Source organism: Orbicella franksi, chromosome 2 (assembly GCF_964199315.1).
Source record: "Orbicella franksi chromosome 2, jaOrbFran1.1, whole genome shotgun sequence".
NCBI lineage: Eukaryota > Metazoa > Cnidaria > Anthozoa > Scleractinia > Merulinidae > Orbicella > Orbicella franksi.
The window spans coordinates 1915333-1937242 of NC_138146.1; the positions used below are offsets into that span (position 1 = coordinate 1915333).

Sequence of the window (21910 nt, forward strand, 5' to 3'; positions counted from 1 at the left end):
CATCTAATATACTTTCTGTGTGTCATCATTGGTTTCTTATGAGAATTCATATTGTTCAACGTGTCTGAATGGTCCAACATTAACCTGTCCAATTGTATGTTTTTGACATGAGATCATCAGCTTGTAACGAGTGACTTGAATCTTAAAACCTGGGTGACTGTTATTTTCTGACCTATTGCTATTTCCCTTTGTCAGTAATTACCCTTTTCATGTAAAATGCTACTAAGCTTGTAGCTGTCACTTAAAACAGTCTTATTTTGGTGTCTTGCAGGGGGTGGGGGAAGGGAGTGGGATTTTTCTTTCTGCCAGAACAGCCAGTGACAATAGATAGATTCAGCCATAATTTGTATTCACATTCTGGTTGCCACGCAACTCAGACCATGTGATGATTCATTTGAGAGATTATAATTGTGCCATTTGCACAAGCAACTGATTGCATAGGAATATGCATACACAGAACAGTTGTCACCTCCCAAATGAATCATCACATGATTTGAATTGTGGCAACAAGGATGTAAACATGTTGGCCAAATCTGTTTATTGGGGATGTGTTACATGCTAAAGACAAAAGAGGAGTAAAATGCACATTAAATAAAGACAAAGTCATGGTTATCTTATTTTTACGTTTATTGAGAACAAAATAATTGGGTGAGGACATTTCCTTCCCATTATTTACTTTCGTTTGTAAATCTAAAGATTCAGTATTGGTTTATACATGTACATCAAAGTAAAAATGTTGTAGAGGCAAACACAGTTACATGTATGTAAGGTACAAGTTATGCCTACAACCTTTTAAAGCATTACAACAACATTTTCAGTTTCTTTCCTGTGTTACATGCAGAAGAACATAATGTATCTTGATAACAGTGTCCTTTATCAGAGACAAATGAAACAAGTGGAACTTGTAACGATAACAAACTGCCGCAAAATGCATGCAAAGCCTCCTTGTCCCAGAATTGCCTTGAGTGAAGATGTCACTATAATCGTTGGCTAGCTCCACAGTGATGTCAAATTTACCAAGCATCTTAAGTACATCAACTGATAATGAAAATGAAAGTGTAACTATGTACATTATTACTTTATAATATTTTGGCTTTATAACGACATTGACATAATGATGGCCTGTAATAGACCTTTACTTAAATAACAGTTTTCTGTTACACAATCACATTTTACTCCCACTTTCACCCTACCCTGTTGGAGCCAGGGTTTTGGCATTTGTCTTCTATTGCAAGAAAACCTATCGAACTGAAAAGAACTCTTATGGCTTCCCTTGAACGACCTGTTAGCTTTCCAGGTCATAAACCAAAGCTGCTAGACCCAAGATCCTTGACCCCAAATCAAAGTGTATTACCTACTCACTGCAAGTAGACTCCAAAGATATTCTCATGCTATAAAACGTATTCTCAAAGGAAGTAGTAAAAAGATGTTAATGTAATTGATTTTCGGTTTTCAACGAAAACTATACATATGAAGTGGGATCATAGATGCTGCCAACTTCATTGTATCAGTTTGCAGTGGACAAATCTGAAGTTTACTTTGAAAACACTGTTATAAGAATAATTTTGAGCGTTATTTGTGGCTGTCTTTTTGGTTAAATACAGTGCATGTAAGTTCAAGAGACTGACATTTATCATCTAACAATACATGGAACTACAAACTTAATTGGATCAGTAAAACTGGTTCTCAGTATTTTACTGAGGAAGTGCATGATAGTGCATGCTGTAAAGAAGAATAAAAACTTCATGGTAAAACACTGGCACAGAAGCAGGTGATAGTAAATACTTATTTACTTCCTGGCCTCTAGCTGTGTAAATTAACCCTTCACCTACAAAATGCTGTCAAAAATTACTTTCAAATTTCAGCTTTGGAAAATGAACAGCACTAGTCCACATGAAAGTATTGCTCAATAACTTCATTTGAAATTGTTGGATTTAATCCACAGAATTAAAAGTGCTGTCCACACTACATAATTTTAAAATTCACAAAAGGAGAAATATTCATTTAAATAAAACTCATTACCATGTGTATACACCTGAACAAATGTAATGGAAAATATAAAACAGTAGCTATGTTGTGCAAAATTACCCCCATTTCCCATGGCAACGTAATCATTCTATGAAAAGATTTTCCCCATAAAAACCTGAACTTCCTCAAGATGTAGTGCCCAAATAACATTGTAAATACTTGGTGGGTGGGAAAAAATTTTAAATAATTTTACATATTTTTTATCTGGCTAAGCTACCTTTTTTTTATATTTACACAATTATTACAGTAACTGTGCTGGTAAAATTATGATTCTTACTTTCCCACTATTTCTAATAAATTTGTACAAACAGCAAAACCTTTGACCTTCGGTGAGTTGTAACTATGTTGAACTGGATTTTAACTGTGCTGAATATATTGAGAATTTAAAAGAGAAGTTAAACCCAACTTGTAAAGGTAAATTTGGAAGCAGGTTTTACTGTAAGTACAAAAGTCATTAACGTTGGGTTGAAAATCTAAGCTGATAAAGCAAGAGGTTGCACAGTTTCAGAAACTGGCAAATAGTAACTATGACCACGGTTATCATGACTGTAGAAGTACCCTCGCTGTGGACCTTGCTGCCACTGTTGAATTCCCTGCGCTGGACAACTCCTTGGACGGTCACCAGTGAAGGTGTCGTTGTACGTTGTATTCATTTCCATATCCCCACTTATCGCTCGGTGGACCTCATGACGTGCAGGCTTGGCAGGCGGTACATACTGCCCTCTGTAATGACTCCGCATGGTGGACTCACCCTGGAATTTTCCAGATGGTGGTCTGTACTCATCAGGTCGGCCGCTCTTGTGTGTCGCCTGCATCTGCCACGTTTGGAATGCATCCTTATGTGTTGTGCTGTCGTCAAAAGGTTTGCCAGAAGCAAAAGGTGCCACGGGAGGCTTTGCACTTTCAGCTGGTGGCACCCCCCATTTAGGGTAGTCATGTTGGAAAGTGGTATCTGTGGAAAACTTGGCTATTGGTGGCCTGTAAGGTTCCTTAGCGCGCACCTCACGTTTTGGAATAGCCCATCGCCTGTAAGTCACACCAGTGGTAGTGTCCCCTTCAAATGGCTTATTTGACTTAATTACATCCTGTGTTGGCTTAAAACTAGAGGCGGGTCTGCCACCTCTGTAAGCAAAATCATCCATGAAGGTGGTATTTCCCTTGAAAGGTTGGCTAGTGGTGGGGCGTTTCTCTACTGGCTTGGCTGATTCCGCCGGGAATACTTCCTTCCGGGTGTAATCAAGCCTGGTGGTCGTGTCTTGTTCCATAGGACCTCTGTTTACACGAAGTTCTGAATCCGGGGGCCTGATCTGAGGACGCCTGCCAACAAAATACCCAGGGTAGTCGGTTTGAAAGATCGTTTTACCATCCATTTTCCCGTCTCGAGCAGCTGGCGTTGCGTCCGGTTTCATACTTCCCATTTTACACAGCTTTAAGTCCCACGGCCTGTACGTATCTTGATGAACTGTACTGCTGTCGAACGGAGTACTATGGGCATGAAACGTCGCCAAAGGCTTGGCTGATGTGGCAGGAGGGACAACAGTTCCGGGGTAGTCGTGCTTGTAGCTGCTTTGCCCCGCCATCAGCCCCGGGGGCTTGACGTACTGCGCTTTATCGCGTTTCGCTGGCGGAGCGTACGAATGTGGAATATAATCCGTCATGTAGTTTGTTCGTTCCTCCATTGGCAGCGAAGAGACCTTGACGGAGTAGTCCGGTTTAAACGGTAAACGGCGATCGAGAGCATGTCTCTTGTAGCGATCTTGATACTCGGTGAATCGACAAGGATGCACTGGAGTTTTTGCCTCGGGCCTGTGGGCACAACGATGCCTCCTAAACAACGAGAAAAACAATACAAATTAGACTTCTGACTCGCCCAAGAATTATCTGTAACTTAACAATTTCCTCATGTTAAAAAAACAAAAGTTATTGAAAGCACGCCGCGACGATGAATTAAAAGCAAAGAGCAACAGACCAGACGGAAAACATCGAAAATCGCATTAAAAAGCTTCTTTTTCACTTACCCACAGGTACAAATTTGGCAAATACACAGCGGGTTGACCATGTTGGAAAGGCCCTCTACTTGAACTGCATGTAATTTCAGTAAATAGACACGATCAAACCACAAAACTCATCGCTTCTAGTTGCATAGAGGAAAGTTGTTTATCGTCGTTGCCATTGCCGCGTCTGTTGCCACGCGCGCAAGTGAACCTGGTTAATAACAATGGCTATTGTTATTGACGCACGGTAATTGGTTAATTGGATTTTCATTACGTGACGTAGAAAACTTGAAAAAGGAGATAATTAAAAATATTGGCTCTGATTTCAGTAAAATTAATCTATTTCCTTCGACGAATTCTGAAAAACCTGAACCTTCATCAGTTTATTTTAATTGGCAAAGAAACTACATTTTATGTCAAAAGTTGTAAATAGTAATAACGCAGTGCCAAATTAAAAACGGTGTTTATAGCAAATGTTTCGGCCTCAGTGCTAAGTTGGGTTCATTTCATCGCCAGCGCTAAGTTGAGTTCATTTCATCGCGGCGTGCTTTCAATGACATTTTATGTCAGTTTGTTGAAACCATTGACAACACCAACAGTTTCCGGCAAAACTTCGCCTAGCAACAAATAATAGGACTTTGGAAGTCTGGAGAGTTTAATTTTCTTCGCTTGACAGCGTGGAACCTGAATAATAGTGAATACAAAGCTAGAACAATCGAGACAACTGGTTAAACAGTCAACAATCGCAAAGTCTGGAGTGGCTAAAAAAATATTAAATTCAACCCACTATTTTAGCTTATAATCCCATGATTATCCTTCGGCTTTTGTATCTTTGAATTGAGTTCGATGTAATCTAGTAGTTGCAGTGTTCTGAAGGTTATTGTATTCCTTTAACTCTTTCCGCACGGTTTCAGATTCCGCTTTAATTTATTCACACTTGAAACCGTACCGGAAAAACAAACAGCTGCCTTATCATCAAAATTAAACTGCTCCTTTATATGTTGATACACGACTGACAAGGGTTAATATGACTTTTGTGCATATGACTGACTAGTGAAGAAACTCCCGTGTGACCTTTTGATACTGTACAGTCAGCTGGTTAAACACTCATCGCATAAGTTTGTTTGAGTTTGTTTCTCGTATTTATGGAAACACGGGATTTATAATATTGTGTGTGGGTACGTTAATACGCACTTTTGGCCGGGAGAAAACCAGCCTTACGTATACCTTACGAAAAGATTGTTAAGATATTAAACCTGAAAATCCCGTGACAAAAAGGAGCAAATCAAACTAATTGCAATTGCTAGGACCGTCAAACATATAACATTCCCCCACCCCTCCCATCTGAGGATGGTTATTGTAGTCTTCCCCAGTGCTCTTCCAACGCGCTCTCGATTGTGTTTTGGCGGGAAAATCTCTTGCCCACCCGCGGCAAAACCAACTAGCCTAAAATGTTGATATTTTTCACCGTTGAGTTTCAAGCGGCACCGCAGAGTGAGACGACTTTTTTCCTGTAACTTTTGAGGTGGAATTGATTAATTAGCAATTCCAAGGAATCGAAGCCGTTCCTTGATAACACCTGGAGGGTTTATTCTATCATTTTCCAGTGGACAAACGTCCTTGAGAATACGTAAGGAGTTTGACCCGATTGGTAAGGATCGGTAAGGAAACGTACCTGGAGTTTGTTTGAAGTTTAGACCAAATCTTAACTTATTTGAGCTCGTTGACAAAATTGCTTTCATTAGCACTTTTTTTTATTCAGTTATCAAATATTACAAAAACAGAATCTGCTTCACTGACCATTGACTGTGCAGTACTTTTACAGAGTTAAACACAGTTTCTTTCGCCTATTATTTCAGAGAGGGCAAAAGGCTTTCGAAGTTAATACTAGTAATAATAGTAACAAAAAAAAACATTAACTACAGGGGCGGATCCAGGAGTTTTCTTAGGAGGGGCTGCACCACTAAGGAATTGTGTAACTGACTGGTGAGGTAAACAAATTTTAAAAGCAAATGTGTGGGCAACCCCACATATATTGCACTTTTGCCGAGGTAAACAAAATTCATTTCTCCTCTCACTTCAGAGAGGGCAAAGGCTCTTGAAACTAATATTATTCAAAACAAAACCCTCTAGTTCACACTTTGCGAAACAAAATAAAATAAGCTAAAGTATATAGTTTTTAGAAGGTTTCTTGTTTCAAATTTTCGTCCTCAGGCTCAATCAAGCTTTTGCCTATCAACCTAATGGTAGCATAGAAACAGTTAAGCTTAACAGAATTCATGAATTTTCACAATTTAACGATACATGGAACACAACAGTCCTCTGCCGGATCAGATCAGACCCCTTGGGGGTCATTTCAAGCACCAACTTGTTCATCAAGGTGGCAAAGGCATGAACCTATAGCTTGGAAAGAAGTGCTGGAAGGTCCTGGAGAATGCCAAAATCCTATTTTGCTGTCACAACCGGGCCAGAAAGTTGTGAGAGCTATAAGAGAAATTTATGGACCGCGTCAAGGCGTGACTAATCAGTGTACTACACAACAAGGTAAGTCTTTAAGAGAGAATGTCCACTAACGTAGAGCGGGCGAGCCACTCGTGGCACATGATGAAAAATCAAATTTTCATATTCCTCCTACAAATAAGCTTAGAAACGTGGTGGTATTTTTTTTCTTGAAATGTTTTTTTAAACCCGCCAAAAAATCACAAATTCGTTACAGTCCCACGTCTGATCAAAAACACGCAAAATTTAGTGATTAATACCTTATCATAAACTTCGCTCTGTTCAATCCGCATCACAATAACACTCCATTTTGAGCCTGGAAACTTATTTTTGAGGGGTTTACAAGTATTTTGAGGCCAATTATACTTTTGTGGTTTTATTTTCAAGGTCACGACGAGCCGCTTAAAATCACTAAAATTCCCTTCCTCAAAATTCTTAATTTTGCACACTTTTTCAACCGGCAAATTCACTACCCGGTGAAACACCAAAACACCTAAAATTCTAACATTTCGAAAGAAGAAATGTCAGTGTATATTCTGGTATAAAATTTATTTTCGAGCCTTTCTTTAGCGCTGAATACTAACGCTCTCATGATCGTGATAATCACAACACCAACCAGCTAAAAACGAAAACAATAGGCAAGTGTCTGTGACCAGATAATCAAAAGGAACGTGAATATGTCTTCTTGCATTTGATTTCCTTGGTGTTTGGACTTAAACTATATGGCATAAAAGTCATGTTTAGCTCACCTTCTGTAAGATATTACATTCAAATATTAAGTGCTGGTGTATTCAGAATCCTACACGATAACCATTGCGACACGTGGAGTTCGGCAAAGTACATCATCTTCTTATTGACATTCAATCAATGACTCCGAGATAATCCGCTACATTCCTATCTCTTGTTCTTAAACAGCAATCCATGAAAGTTAGGAAGCCTTCCAGCGTCAGTCCCTTGCTTGCTAAAGCGAAATACTTATGGGCTGTTCTGCCTGCGGCTCGTGTTTTCTATACATCTCCCTCTTGTTCTCAAATGCCCGTCATATTTTATGATGATACCCACTTGTATTTCAGTCTTTTGTCAAGCTAATGTTGCTTTTTGACCAAACGAACGAACAAAAAATCAAACAAACAAACAAAGACAAGCAAACTTTTCAGTTTTAAAATTAACTCATTATCTTCTCAAGTTTTAAGTTTGTCCTAAATAAATTGTAGTGTTGTGAATGACACTCTGCTCAAAGCAGTAATAACCATTTTAACGACTGATTCTGGAGAGCTGGTACACCGACTTTGAGAAATCACCTCTTGACAGATGCCTTACAGACGACTTATTTACGACATAAACAAAGCCGAAGGACGGACTTAATGACCGGTGGCTTAGTTGTATAATAAGTTCCGCCCACCCTTATTGACACCATACGCACATGTAAATAACATGATCATGACACAACAGATTGCTTTTACGGGTGATTGCTATCATGATTAAAGGATGACATTGCAAAATTTGGTACTTGAGGTAATGAGATGTTTAACCCGCAAACTGAGGATCAAATTGAATGCGTTGGGTGGAAACACGCATCGCCGTTATATGGGTCTGTTTTTAGCGAACAAAAGACCGCAATCAACACTTGTGGAATGGTGTTTTCTACATTTCTCGAGTGTTCTCAAATCTCCGGAGTGTTTTGTCACAGTATAATGCACGGCTTAGGCTTCTTTATTTGCTATATGATATAGAGGTAATGTGGCGTAAAACAATAAAACACGCTTTTTCTACTTTTTATACTCTATTAGAAAACAGTCCAAAGAAAATACGCGCGCTGATTGGTTAAAAATCGTGTTTCTATTAAACAATTAGATTATGAGCTCGAGATTTCTATCACGCATAGAAATCGAGAGGGAATAATCTAATTGTTTCAGTATAAATCTACTAGTCGTTCAAAAATTTATTTAAATCCTCTTCACAGACAAATGCACTTCAAAACGGCAAGAAACGGCCGTCATTTTGTTAACAAGGGCTCACGTCTACGCTACTCACTATCTATCACAGAATAGATAGTGAGTAGCGCAGCCAATCAGAGAACGGCATTCGTGAAAGAACGTTAGTAGATTTATACTGAAACTCGATAGAAACACGATACATGTTTTCTATTTCTTAAAGAAAACATGGGATTTGAACCAATCAAAGCGCGCGCAAGGTCCTATCTATATTATAATAAATAATAAGATAGTGTAGTTTGAGGTTCCTGGTGCTGAAAATTCCACTTGCGTTTTGATCAGTTTTCCATTGATTCACAACTATAGTATAAACTAGCGCGGCCGCATTTTTTCCTTAAGAATAATTATTTTCCTTCGTCACTGACATATTTCTAGCTTCAGAATATTACCTTAGTGAACCAAAGGCTGAACCATGCAAGCATCTGTGTTTTACTGGAGATCCCACACTTGAAGAAAGAATTGATTTACAGGAGCTAAGCACGATATCGCCTTGTGGAATACAGCAAAGGCTGCAAGCAAATGCGACAGCATTAAGGTATGCATGCATTGAACACTTTGGGAAATATTTATACACATTTTTATTTGGGCACAACTCACCCTTACTTCAGAAAAGCATCCGTACATTCAAAACACGATCTCATCAGAAGTCAACTCTATCCTTTGCAAAGTCATCAATTCTCGCACACTACAAGTCGAAGTTGTCGCTTTATTTCTTTAGCGGGAAAAGATTAGGAAAAGGTTTCCACAAATAGAGCTAGTCTCTGAAAACATATTCTTTGCTTTGTTAGAAATTTGTCTTCACCCCAGTTTAAGGAAGAGGAATCACCATACTTTGCCAAAACAGGTAACTGAATTAATAATGCTCCGCGTGAATGCGTCATTAATTTCAGCTGGAAATATTCACTCTTTATTTCAAAAATAAATTGGCGCTTATGTCCCATGCACAGGCATTTCTCTGCCATCTGTAAGTTTTAGGATTGAGAAAGAACGAGTCATTGAGAAGTTTTACAACTGCCCTCAAGTTAAATTTATACATGCATTACTTCAAAAACGTTAAGGTCTTCTTTGCATTAAATTAATACGAAATTCACGTAATCTTGAAAGTTTTTATTTGTAGCTAGACCCTGAGATTGTGCTGGAAACTAATCAGTGGCTGTTCTTCCTAACTCGCGATCGTTTATTTCCAGGATTGACCGACATATCCAATTTCTCCTCATGATATCAATATCATGATGGGTTATGGCAATTAAAAAAAATTCGTCTGCCTCAACTAGTTGGGGGATATTGCTTTGTATCAGTCAAGTTCTTATGTGAACTAACATTACAAGTAACTTGTTTTAGATACTTCCAGCTAATGAATGAGAAGTTCTCTTAGTCTTGAAGTCTTCTAGCCTTCAATACTTCCTTCTATATCGCCTTATTAAAAGGTTTCCGTGTAACTGCAAGGAACAGCAGCTGCACGCTTTGGAAAATGACCTTTGAGCTCTTCCTTTTTGATATTAAAGACCACACGTCATCAAGAGAGGAGGAGAATAACGATCAGTCAGGGAGAAACACTGAAAACGCAAACAAAAGGAAAGCACAGCAGAGTCCAATCACCAGTTACTTCAAAGAAAGGAAAACTGTTCAAGGGAACGATGCTAAGAGAGCACAAACAGCGGACACAGGTAAATAAACTTATATTATCCACCAGTCCTTTAAGACCGTATTCGATTACTTACACTGCGAAGGAATTTTTCCAGTAGCGTCACAAAATAGCAAACCTGAGTTTCCAAAGGCGCTTTTAACACTAAAAGTATCATACTTTTGCTTATGCTGATAGTGCGGCTAAAGTTCTTAACGACAAATTTAAGTCGAGCATTTTCAGACCTTCAAGATCCTACTTTTAAAATCTGTAAATTCTTTCACTCACTCAGTTATATTGATGGCTACGCACTGCTTTCGTTCACTGCGTATTCCATGCTAAACTCAATGAGTCGCAATGCCTGGTTTCATTTATTAAGAGAGAATTCATCGACAGTTTATCGTTTCCGCAGAAACTACACCGAAAGAGAACGTCACCAAGAATCAAAAGCGAGGGAGTAAAACGTGGGAAAATCAGCCTATTAAAGTCTCGACGATGAGTCTAGGTCAAAGAGAGGTGTTTAAACAGAACCTCAAATCAGCAGAAGAGGTCGCGTGCACTCTGGTTTATGAAGACGGGTGGTCGCTCTTAAGACCGAACAAACAACAAGTATGTCATATCGTGGTGTAACCACAGAGGCATACTGGTATGCAGAACACAATACTGTGTTGAGATCTTATTTAAAGAATTTACATAGGTATCAAGCTATATCCTATACTTTCTGGGCCATCAAGTGATGTCAGTACATGCAAGTTTTTACCTTGCTCGATTTCTTGTGTCTCTCACTCTAGAGAAGTGGCTTTTCGGGTTTCGAGCACAGGCTTATTTCTTAGTGCTGCTGATGAATACGAAACCCAAACAGGTCAAGACTATTTATAATTTCAGTAACTGCTATATATACAGTGCTTGTTGAGTTGTGTACTCTAATTATAGAAAACGAAGAAACAAGTCCAAGAAGCCTCTGGCAAAAAGGTACCAATAAGGCATTGACTCATTTTCACTGCTTTCTCTGCTCATTTTCCTAAACAAGAGGTTCGAGGCACTGCTTAAACAGACTATACATAAAAGAACCTTGATTTAGCTGTGTATTTGAGCTTACAGGCTCCTGCCATGGTTGTTGCACTACCTTGGTCTGAAACGACTTCAAGTACCATTGATTCCTCACAAGGCCGACTAACGTTCGTGGAAATTCCTATAGACACAGCGGAGGATTCTTTAACAAACTGGTGCAGGTATGATGGAGAATAATGCCTCTTATATAGTGCAAACTTAAAATGTAGTAGGAAAACATTAATAAGAAATATAATAAATTGTTCTTTTTTGTTGACGTAAAAAGGTGCCCCAGCTACAAAGTACCACTTGCACCTAAAAAGTTTATATTAGATATCCTAGTTTGAAATCTAGTTAGTTTATGGCTTATAAACTACGCAGCGCAATGTTGTTAATATTAAGAGCCCGTTCACTGCCTCAAAGTCAGTATGTTACAGTTTTTCAGTACAGACTGTGAGTTAACAACCAAGTTACTTGTGTTTCTTTATGTACACAGTCAAGGTATTCAACCCGAAATCATGCATGGCATCGCAGTTTTAGTCAAGTTGTGGGCGGGGACAACTGAGGACTGTAATGCGAAATATTGCATTGTTATCTTTCAATATGCGCTCCTTTCCAGTCTTCCAACTGCTCCCTTCCTGTTGCACCTCAATACGACTAATAAGAAACTCAACATTTCGTTATTTTCGTGGTACTTTGTTTCACTGTGAAGTTAATCATGATTGTATATCATATTTGAATAGGAGAGTAGTGGATGATCTAATGACGTCATCATCGACCAGGAAAATCTGCTTCGATTCCCAGAAAATAGTTCGGTATCTTGTGGAGACAACACATTATGACGTCAAAAAAGGTAACGTGTGCTTGCTGCAGACATACATTACGTCCGTCTTAAGACATTCAAGAGTAACAATCAACTGAAAAGCTGACCTGCCAATTTAAAAAAAAAGCATTGTGGCGTTCATCGTATTGGCTGAGATAAACAGTCCAAAGTACCGTTTAATTGACAACAAAATCAATAGACATAAATAAGATGCACGTTGTTTCAAGTGGTTTTTCTTGAAACGTTACGCCTCGCTCTCTTTAAAACCATACCTGCGTTGATAACTTTCTTTCTTCACTCCGCAGTTTGTCTCAGGTGGCGTCTTCTTGATCCTAGAATAGCTGCTTGGCTATTAAACCCGGACAACCCGCCAGGAACCTTTGCAGACGTTCTTGCATCCGTCCAGCTCAGACTTCCAGAGGTACACTAGCTACATTTATATGGTCCCAAGAGAGTATTAAAGATGATTTGAAATCTCTTGACTGTGCGTCTGAGATGACTATGTTGTTTACTTCACAGAGTGGGGCAGAGGATGATTCAATGATTTGCCAAGATGTTGCGATGCTTGGGCCTCTCATGGTGAAACAATATGGGAAGCTTAAGGTAAGTACGCAAGTCTGAAATTTTCGCTTTCCACTGTCCTCATTTTTGGAAAAATTAGGAACTATGTCGGGAGGGGGGCGGAGAACTCAACTCCAGCTGTCAAACTCTGTCTTTTTCAACTGGCAGGTACAGCACAAATATAATACAACATCTGAGTTGCATGTAACTGCTAAACAACACGGTAACTTTTTTCTTCCAGATGCTATCACTCTGGGACTTGTTCATCAGCATCGAGACACCGCTCTGTTCAGTTTTAGCAGGTAATGCGAAAGCTAATTTGATTTCACGATGATTCATTCCGTGACATTCCGATCAATTGGCAATAAACGCTTTCTTTATTGGCGACGATCTTTTGAAACCAAAACTTAGCTAATATGATTTTTCCTGCTATTGTATATCTTGTAAAACGAGAAATATAACCTTACTTTTTGCTTTACCAAGTAATGGAAACTCAAGGAATCGGAATCAACTCTCAAGTCTTGATTGAAGCCAGCAATACCCTTAAGGTAAATTCATAGCTTTATGCTTACAACCATGTTGTTTTTTTAAAACCAAAGCCGTTTTTTTAACAACAGTCTTGTCTGCACGGAATGCGAACGAAATGGTCTCTTTGGTTCATAATCTCTACATTAAAACTATGGTGAAAATTTCTATACTCCAAAGCCAGCCTGTATAAAATTAATATCAGCTAATTGAATCACATTTCATTTCAGATGAAAATTGTAAAGGTCGAAGCAGAAGCCCACAAGGTAAGGTAGACTGAAGTAACCATACGGTTTGGCGTACAGCTGATACCAAGTGTTCATATCCTAGTAAAACTCTCATCCGAATTGGTTTTATGAATACATCAATGACCAAGGCGGTCATTTCCAGCCCCTGCGTCGCAAAACGTTTGTTCATAGCAACAATAAAATGAGTGCACTTGATTTTCTTAATTTGCAGGCTGCAGGGCATCCTTTTCTTATCAACAGTCCTCAGCAGCTGAGAGAGGTGAGTTAACTTATAGCGAATAAAGGTCCATTCTAATTAGAGATGTAATTACTCGCTGTACGTTATTGGATGGAATCCAGCTTTATGACGCTGATGTCTACTATTTTGTAAGGTAAACAGTTGTCTTTGGATTTTCTAGGATTTCTTTTGAATCTGAGTATAGAAGCGACGAAAGCTATTCAGCTTAATTTCCTTTAACTGATTCTTCTGCCTCTTTTAAAGGTGCTGTTTGAAGAGCTGAGACTAGACCAAAAATGTAAGAAGAAGCTTGCAAGAACCACAATCAAGAATTACAAATCCACCTCAGAAGCTGTGGTAAGTATATGGCACACTGAATTTAGTACACATAAATTATATGAATTACTAGTTGCTTAAATTACGGCCTTCCTTTCGGTTTTTCCTTATTGCATTCCCCTTATCTGAAATACATCGCCTTCTTCTTTGCGTATAGGCGGATCGTCTTTGGCTATCCAAGTTTAGATTACACATTTTCTCTTCTTGCACCTCATCAGTGTTTACCGAAAAATCAATGTCGATGCACATTTGTTGTTTTTTTTTTGTTTGCTTATCTTTACAGCTGCTTCACCTGCAAGAGTTTCATCCATTACCAAAGCTTGTTCTGCAGTACAGACATGTATGTTTCGTTGAAGTTATATGAATATCTTCACAGGGCGGGGTGGGGACAGCTCAGAGTCTGGACTACTCACAGGCATACACTGTACTCTGTAGTGAGTAATTGCTCAAGTTTGACCGAGCTAAGCGACTATGCGGCAATATCACGAAACGCAATGTAAGTAAACTTGAGAGCAAGTGTGATATTCACTGGAACAAACCCTACATCTGTTCACCTGTAAGTGGCCATGTAAACGTCCTCGTTCATGTCTGTTTTTTATTTTTGTCGACAGTTGGTAAAACTAAAGTCGACGTACTTTGATGGAATACTCTCACATGTCCATGAGGTAAATGCCACTTTCTTTCCCGAAACATAAATCCGGCAAATGCAACAATACCGGCTCTTCAGGTTATGTAATCATAGTTTTTGATTGCTGTTATCTCCTTTTTCCTGCAGGGAATTCTTTTAACAAGCTGGTGAGTTCGTTGAGAGATACAAATTAGTACTCACTGATTAGTACGGCTTTTTACGGATTTAAATTTCTGATCATTTGAACATTTCAATTGCCTCAACTGACACCAACTGACCAGAGACCTGACGAAGGGGTGTGCACATGTAAATGCCAGAAAAAGAGTCTGAAAAATCTAAATGTAATGAATATACATGCCGTAAGGCTCATAATCGGGGAATATGGACTGATCAGAAAGTGTTTGTTTTTTTGGTTTGTTAGTTAATGCATATTTACGCGATAACCAGCTAAGTCATTCGTCTTATTTGCAGGGACCAAACAGCAGCGGCCACTGGAAGACTAACGTCAGCAAATCCAGTAAGTGCTGTGTGGCTTGCTGCTGTATATCGATCTTACTTCAACTTCTTTTTGTAAGTAAACCTTTCCCAATCTCGATCCAGCAATGTCATACGTTATTTCCACCACTTACCAGCATTTTCAGGTAATTAAATTGAAGTAGAAAGCAAAGTGGCCTTTCACTAAAAGCCAATACCGCAAAACTACCCAGTACTTCTATAGTATGGTGGTCACCGTGGTGTCTACATTACAGGGGTTAATTATTATGTGTATCTTCGGTTGTCTTGTAGAACCTTCAGGCCATCCCAAAACAAGTTATAGAGGTATCTGGAATCAAGAAACAGTTCATCGTAGGTACGATAGAACATTGTTTTCCGATTCGGCTTCAGTATCAAAAGAAATGCTCTTCGACGATTTGGAACAAACTAGGAAGATATTTATGTACGAAAAGGCTGTATCTATTAAAAAACCTTCCGTGGTCGAGGAAAACCGAATTGAAGACGAGTCTTTGATAAACATGCTCAGAGAGTTTCCTAATTCTCTTCGTGCAATCTGAATTAGCCAAGGCTCTTAAAATGCTTGTGTATTAATTTTAACTCAATTTATCTCTAGTCTGTGTCTTGTTGCCATGGGAAATGGGTGGATGTACAGGTTACAACATTCTAAATGAAATGATACTTATTCCTCAGAAGGCTCACTGTTGCTAAAGGACGGAGCTACAAGGAAATGTAACAGATGAATGAACAAAGTAATGCGAGTTGTCACCGAAGGAAAGTCTCCATCTTCTAGACACTGGTTATTCTGAAACCCTTCTTTCATCATCTTTAGGCAAACCGGAAGAAGTGGTAACCATTTATGCACGGGACGCTTACACAAGTAGAGAAGGCTGGTTATTACTTGCGGCAGGTATTTGGTATTGAATGATTATGTTACTTTAGTTACGCACGCCTGCTTGTGACCACAGTAAAATATCTTCTCAGTAATTGACCGGCTGTGGTCTATTTCTAGATTTTCAGTCCATTGAGCTTCGCTTACTGTCCCACCTGTCCGGAGACCCGTCGCTGATACAGATCTTCAACGACAAACAATGTGCAGACGTATTTACCACACTTGCCTCACAGTGGTAATGTAATAATTTGATTGCTCTTTCAAAAATGTTCTCGTTTTTACTTTATTTACTATTTGCATTCCCGGTACCAGAAAAAGGATCGATCATCGTGCATTGAATGAGATAATTCTAAGTTTAAACTAAAAGAAAGTTCCTCCTTATGCCTTAGAACTTTTTCTGATGTACCAAAACCGTATGTCTAGGTTGGACAAAAGCTGTGAGGAAGTTCAGTTTCATGAGAGAGAAAGGACCAAACGAATTGTGTATTCTGTTATCTACGGTGTTGGTAAGGAGAACCCTTTACATATATACTGTTTTTTGTTTACTCCTATAAGTCCTCTCTGAGAAGCACTTGGAAGAATAGTCAACGCGTATAAATATTATATGTTTGTTTTGGTTAACAATTCGTCAATATTTGTTGTACAGGAAGCGAAAAACTTGGGCATACCCTCAAAGTGAGTGCTGATGAAGCAAAAGGATTCATTGAGAGCTTTTTAGGTGTGTTTACAATCCCTGTCTGGCACTAGGTTTCTGCTCCTATAACAGAGATCGTTAATTTTAATTGTACTGAAAAATTCATTATCTATACTGTACTTACGTCTTTTTATGCGTATACGTTGAATAATTTCAGGGAGATTTCCAAGAATAAAGGAATTCACCCGACGCTGTATTGAGAGTTGTCAAAGAAACGGTTTGTAACGGAGTAGTTTATGTACTAAGTTCAGAATTGCTTTGGCCATGTCCAGGTTGAATCAGCTAAATTGTAAGAGATTAGACCTCCGAGAGAAAAGCTGGTCCCACAAAGGACAAAAACTTTGCCTTTAGAGCGACATAGAAGGGCTTATAGATAGGATATCGTTTAAGTTGACAGAAGAGCCTTGCTCAACTCTACGTTTTCTGTGGCCTCACCATACGTTTGTTTTCTGTAAACAGGCTACGTGTCCACCATTTTGAACAGAAGGCGATGGCTGCCACATATCAAGTCTTATGATTTCACCCAAAGATCGCAGGCTGAACGACAGGCTGTCAATTTTATCGTGCAGGGTTTGTGCGTGTGTAGATTTAATCACCTCTGTTGAACATAACTCCCATGTCTGTCAAAGTTCTTAAAAGTGGTCTCAACATTTTCCCTGAATGCTGAATAAATACCTGAATTTAACATTTCCCCCTGGCTTCGGATCCATGCAACTTCCTGAAATTTGAACATTTCCATCTAGTCGAAAGTCTCTGGCATTCCATCTTAGTTGATATCTCACTGGTTGAATTACCTCACTGGTACGTTCCAAAACGCTTTTAAACCCGGTTCCAAGGCCTTTTCTTTTAAAGGCTTTTTAAAAACTGATCAGGCTCGTTGATTTGTAACATTTTGTTTGAATTTAAGGTTCTGCCGCCGATATTTGTAAAGCAGCGATGATTCAGGTCATAAGTGCCATAAGCGAGGATACCTCTCTGCACGCAAGGTAAAGAACTGTTTTGATGAAGTGTTTCATAATAAGTTGCAATGCAATATTTAAATAGACTTCAAGCTGACTTTCAGGCTTCATGGCCATCCTTAATTTGTGCTGCCCCTTTCTTTTCACACCCTCATCAAGACAGGCGATTTTTTTAATCGAGTCTTACTTCCACTCTTGCCTCCCTTTCTCATTTTTTTTTTAAACAGTCCATAGTCAGCGTTTTCTATTACTTAGCGTTTTTAAGTGTAAGTAAGCGACTAAAAACTTTTAACACCAAAATAGTGAGATAAAGTAACGCTGACTTGTATAAAAGCTGGTGTGTTCCGTTATTATTTTCTTTATAGACTGCTGTTACAAATACACGATGAGCTTCTATTGGAGGTCCCTGAAGATGAAATTAACAAAGTGACAGGTAGCATATCTCTGTCAGTTTTCTTATGTTTTCTACGAAACATTGCGCGGAGAATAATGTAAAATATCTGTTTATGATTGCAGCAAGCGTCAAGTCAATAATGGAATCTACAGAGAAACTTTGTGGTGGCAAGGTCAAGGTGAAGGTAATAAAAGTATTACTATTGGTGGAAGTCATAAACTGGGACTTATACTGCATGTATTCAGCGAAAACAAGGATTTTTATTGACATATAACAGACCATAGAAGAGAATGAAGTGCATGCGGCATGCTTTGGCGTAATTGGGCAAGTAATTTTAATTTTAAAAATGTTTGGCCTCTACTTAGAATTTGTACTTGTATCATACATAAGATTAAAAATTTGTGAAAACCAAACAACATCTCAAGCCAGTACGTAATCCATTTTAAAACAGCCACCAATTGAACGCTTGCATTTCTTATTCATAGGTACCACTTCCTGTGTCTATCAGTACTGGACAGACGTGGGGACACATGGACACCTTCCCTGTTTCAATGCCGCCCCTAACGCCTTCATAATTAACAGCTCTGGAATGACATTTATACGCTTTCCTTGTAATAACCTTGCCCTAAATCAAAGATGGCGTAATTGTATGCCACACATTAAAATTTAACCTACTCGCTGTCTTAATGAATCAGTGTTATAACGTTTTTTCAGAGAAGAGTGGAAAAATTTCTCGTTACTTAATCAATTTTTTTTTCTCGTCGGTCCGATGCAAGGCACTGTACTTGTTGTTCAATATCACCAAACTGTAGAGCAAAGACTGCTAAAGATGAAGGGTCTTAAGTAATGTACGAAAACTGTTATTAAAACTAATTGTATAACATCGGTCATTCCAATGTAGAGGAAACGACGCTGTTATATATCTTAGTAAATGGAAATACCGGTTAACAATTCCAATTTTGAAACACATTTGTACTTTATGCATGAATCTCTGAATTGCTAAGCATCAGGTTTTTTTTAATAAACTAAGACATAATACTGAGTCAACAGTGTTACTTATAGCTATTAAGATTAACATTTCAAACGTCTGTTGCATCAGATTTGCTTCATTTTGAGCGTTTGAGAGCTTATCAAAGTTTTGCCATCTCATTTATCGCAGCTATTCACCTCACCTCACCTATCTTCTTCGCGCTCTGTTACGCATAAGGCCGCTATCGCAGCTATTACTGTAAATTGAATAGCTGTCTCAGTGATTGAAGAACTACTTGCAAGTACCTGATTCCTTTTTCGTGAAAATTTCGTAGGAAACGACAACAAACAATTTGATCCTGTTTGCCTTGATCCCTTCACCTGAATAAACAACACAAGTTGTCAGGCTTCTAATTTAGGCAATGATTCCACTACCTTCTTATCACATTTTGTGGTCGGAGGAGTTATGAATACAAAATAAAAACGCTATTATGGCCTAAAAGAAAAGGTCGCAATTCCGAATAATTCGCGCTCACTCTTAGGAGAGCCCTCTGGCCATTGGTTTCTTTTCCGGAAACAACAACATATCCACAATTTAACCTCCCGTACAATCTCTTTGTAAGCTTTCCGATAATTGGAACTGCGAAACGCATAGATAATTGGGTTAATAGCCGAGCTACAGTACAGTAAATAAATACAGAGGTAGTGTGCTTTAGGTAGCTGTCGACGAATTATAAACTTGACCACGACGAATGGAATATACCACACAAAAAACCCAACAACTTGAATAAGCAGCAGCTTTACAATCCTGCGCTTGGATTCAAAATCTTGCCCGACATCTTCGTTGCAAATCGTTTTGCTAAAATAAAGCTCCTTGATAATCCTACAGTAGCAAAACGTGATGGTACACGCGGAAAACGAAGCAAACAAAACGATAACGACAGCATGCGAGGTCTCATTCCAAGTATACACACATTGCTCTGTCTTCTCGTCATACACAGCGTAAAGGACAGTTGGCATGTTCAGCAAAGGGCCAAAACCCGGCCACTGCAAACCAAACAGAGCCTTTCTTTAACCTCAGCTGCGCGTTCATCGGGTTTAACAAGGCGTGGTATCTCTCAACCGCTAGCACTGCACCGTCATCGTACAAACCGATACAAGAATCGACAATCCACTCATGTTATTCATGGACAAAAACTTGCGCGAGAAATCACCAACTTTGCCTTGTGGATGAGTTAAAGAACTAAGCACAACGTAAGGCACACTCCATATTGCCGTCCATCGACCAGCAACAGCCAGATTAGCCAGTAGAAAGTTTGTTGTCGTGTGCACATGCCGGTTCTTTTTCACGGCGAAAAGCACCAAGATATTGCCAAGGAAGGCGACTATTACAAGAGCGCAGTAAATCAACACGTTAAACATGGTCTTCAATGTCATCCTTGAGCGTGCGAAAAGTATGAAATCGCTTTGAGGTATGTGGTCCAATAGATATGCTTGCGCTTATACGACGTATCCTTCCGTATTCCTCAAATTTGTGCCTTCAGAATTTCTCCTTTGAAAACAGGAATAACTATTGTTAACGGTAATTTCTATTTACAGTGGTGAGGTTACGTCTGTTAATCACAAAGTTCAGTGAGGCATCTTTTAAGCTCGGTGATATTTCATGATTTGTTTCTCCTTTACACAGCTGCAGCCTCTCTTACACTTTTTCGCAAACAATTTTGAAATGACAATTAAAATTGAAATAAATTTAGCCAATGATCTCATAGAATCATCTTGTAATCAATTATTGCATTGAATTCAACGTCTGTAAAAGTAACCCGACGCAATATTTTACCGACCAAATTCAATAACTGTAACCCGGTTTTAGCTTTTCATATGTCAATCATGGATAGGTGTAGAGAAAAATTCAGACACAGCGGGCAACCCTGAACAAAAATTCATGCATCGAATATATGGGAGATAAGACTTATTCTCCATAAAGAGAAAAAAAAAATAATACATGATTCCCTACGGAAAAAAAAAATATTGCAGATAAAACTTCTCCCCCAAAAATGAGAATTTCCTATTCCTCGCACCTTTCCTATACTAACGGTTTGCTACCAAATATATATTTTTCAGGGAAGAGACCGTTAGGTTTGCATAACGTTGTCACGTTGTCGTAGCTCAAAATGTTTATCAGAATGAAAAGAGGGTGTTGAATAAGTAAGGCCTTTTCGATACTACACCGGAGGAATTCGAAAACGGAGGTTTCACTCTAAACTGAAACGGATCAAATGTTTTCCGTCAACGCGACAATCACAAGCGGCAGAAACACTTGAATGCACCCGCGAGCATGCGCGTAATAAGGTTCTAGTGAAACGATTGTTGTTCCCGCCATCTTTTAAATCTGTTTGAACGGACTTCAATGAAAAATGTCAAATTCAGGCCGAACGAAGAACAATTCTGAGGCAAACAACAAAAATAAGTATACGTACTTTTCGTGGTCGGACGACGAGGTGGGATTATTTCCAAACGTAGCAATAGAGTTAAAAGCCTCAAAATCGATCGAAAACATCGTGACGTAATCGTTTACAAAAGCACCGTTTTCAAAATTTTCCTGTCCACACCAAAACGCAAAGTTCACTTTTCAAATTCCTCCGGTTTCAAGAACATTTTCCAAAAGGTTTCCTTTTCAGTGGACAATTTCTTCGGATTTTTGTGGACGGTAGGCCTAATTAACCGGAGAAATACAGCTCCGTTTTCAAATCCCTCCGGCGTAGTTTGGACGTGGCCTAAGATTGTAAGTTGGAGGTTTAATTTTTAGAAACTTGAAACCAGCATAAAAAATGAGTTTAGACATCAATGCACTCAAAATTAGCAAGCGATAAACCATATATGTACTTATAATTATCTCGCTCTTTCTTTTTTTTTTTTTGAAATCGATTTAATTCCGCGCCACTTTTTTGAGTCTTTTAATTATTGACATCGGTTATACATGACC

General features: G+C 38.8%; 2 protein-coding genes across 2 annotated transcripts; one reads left to right on the forward strand and one right to left on the reverse strand.

The window, feature by feature from the left end:
- Positions 1-19: 19 nt before the first annotated feature.
- Positions 20-4241, reverse strand: LOC145475593 (stabilizer of axonemal microtubules 1-like). Its single transcript, XM_081455275.1, has 2 exons — positions 4047-4241; positions 20-3855 (listed from the first exon to the last, which is right to left on the reverse strand). Exons 1-2 carry the CDS (start codon positions 4085-4087, stop codon positions 2502-2504), a joined length of 1395 nt encoding a protein of 464 aa, XP_081311401.1. The 5' UTR covers positions 4088-4241; the 3' UTR covers positions 20-2501.
- A 6318-nt stretch (positions 4242-10559) lies between these two features.
- Positions 10560-18826, forward strand: LOC145476513 (DNA polymerase nu-like). Its single transcript, XM_081455393.1, has 26 exons — positions 10560-10748; positions 11073-11111; positions 11241-11371; positions 11933-12042; positions 12318-12433; positions 12532-12615; positions 12815-12875; positions 13057-13121; positions 13329-13364; positions 13558-13605; positions 13828-13920; positions 14183-14239; positions 14511-14564; positions 14675-14694; positions 14999-15044; positions 15314-15377; positions 15852-15929; positions 16032-16146; positions 16335-16417; positions 16558-16629; positions 16763-16822; positions 17065-17175; positions 17513-17591; positions 17930-17997; positions 18081-18142; positions 18444-18826. Exons 1-26 carry the CDS (start codon positions 10635-10637, stop codon positions 18531-18533), a joined length of 1956 nt encoding a protein of 651 aa, XP_081311519.1. The 5' UTR covers positions 10560-10634; the 3' UTR covers positions 18534-18826.
- The last annotated feature ends 3084 nt before the right edge of the window (positions 18827-21910 follow it).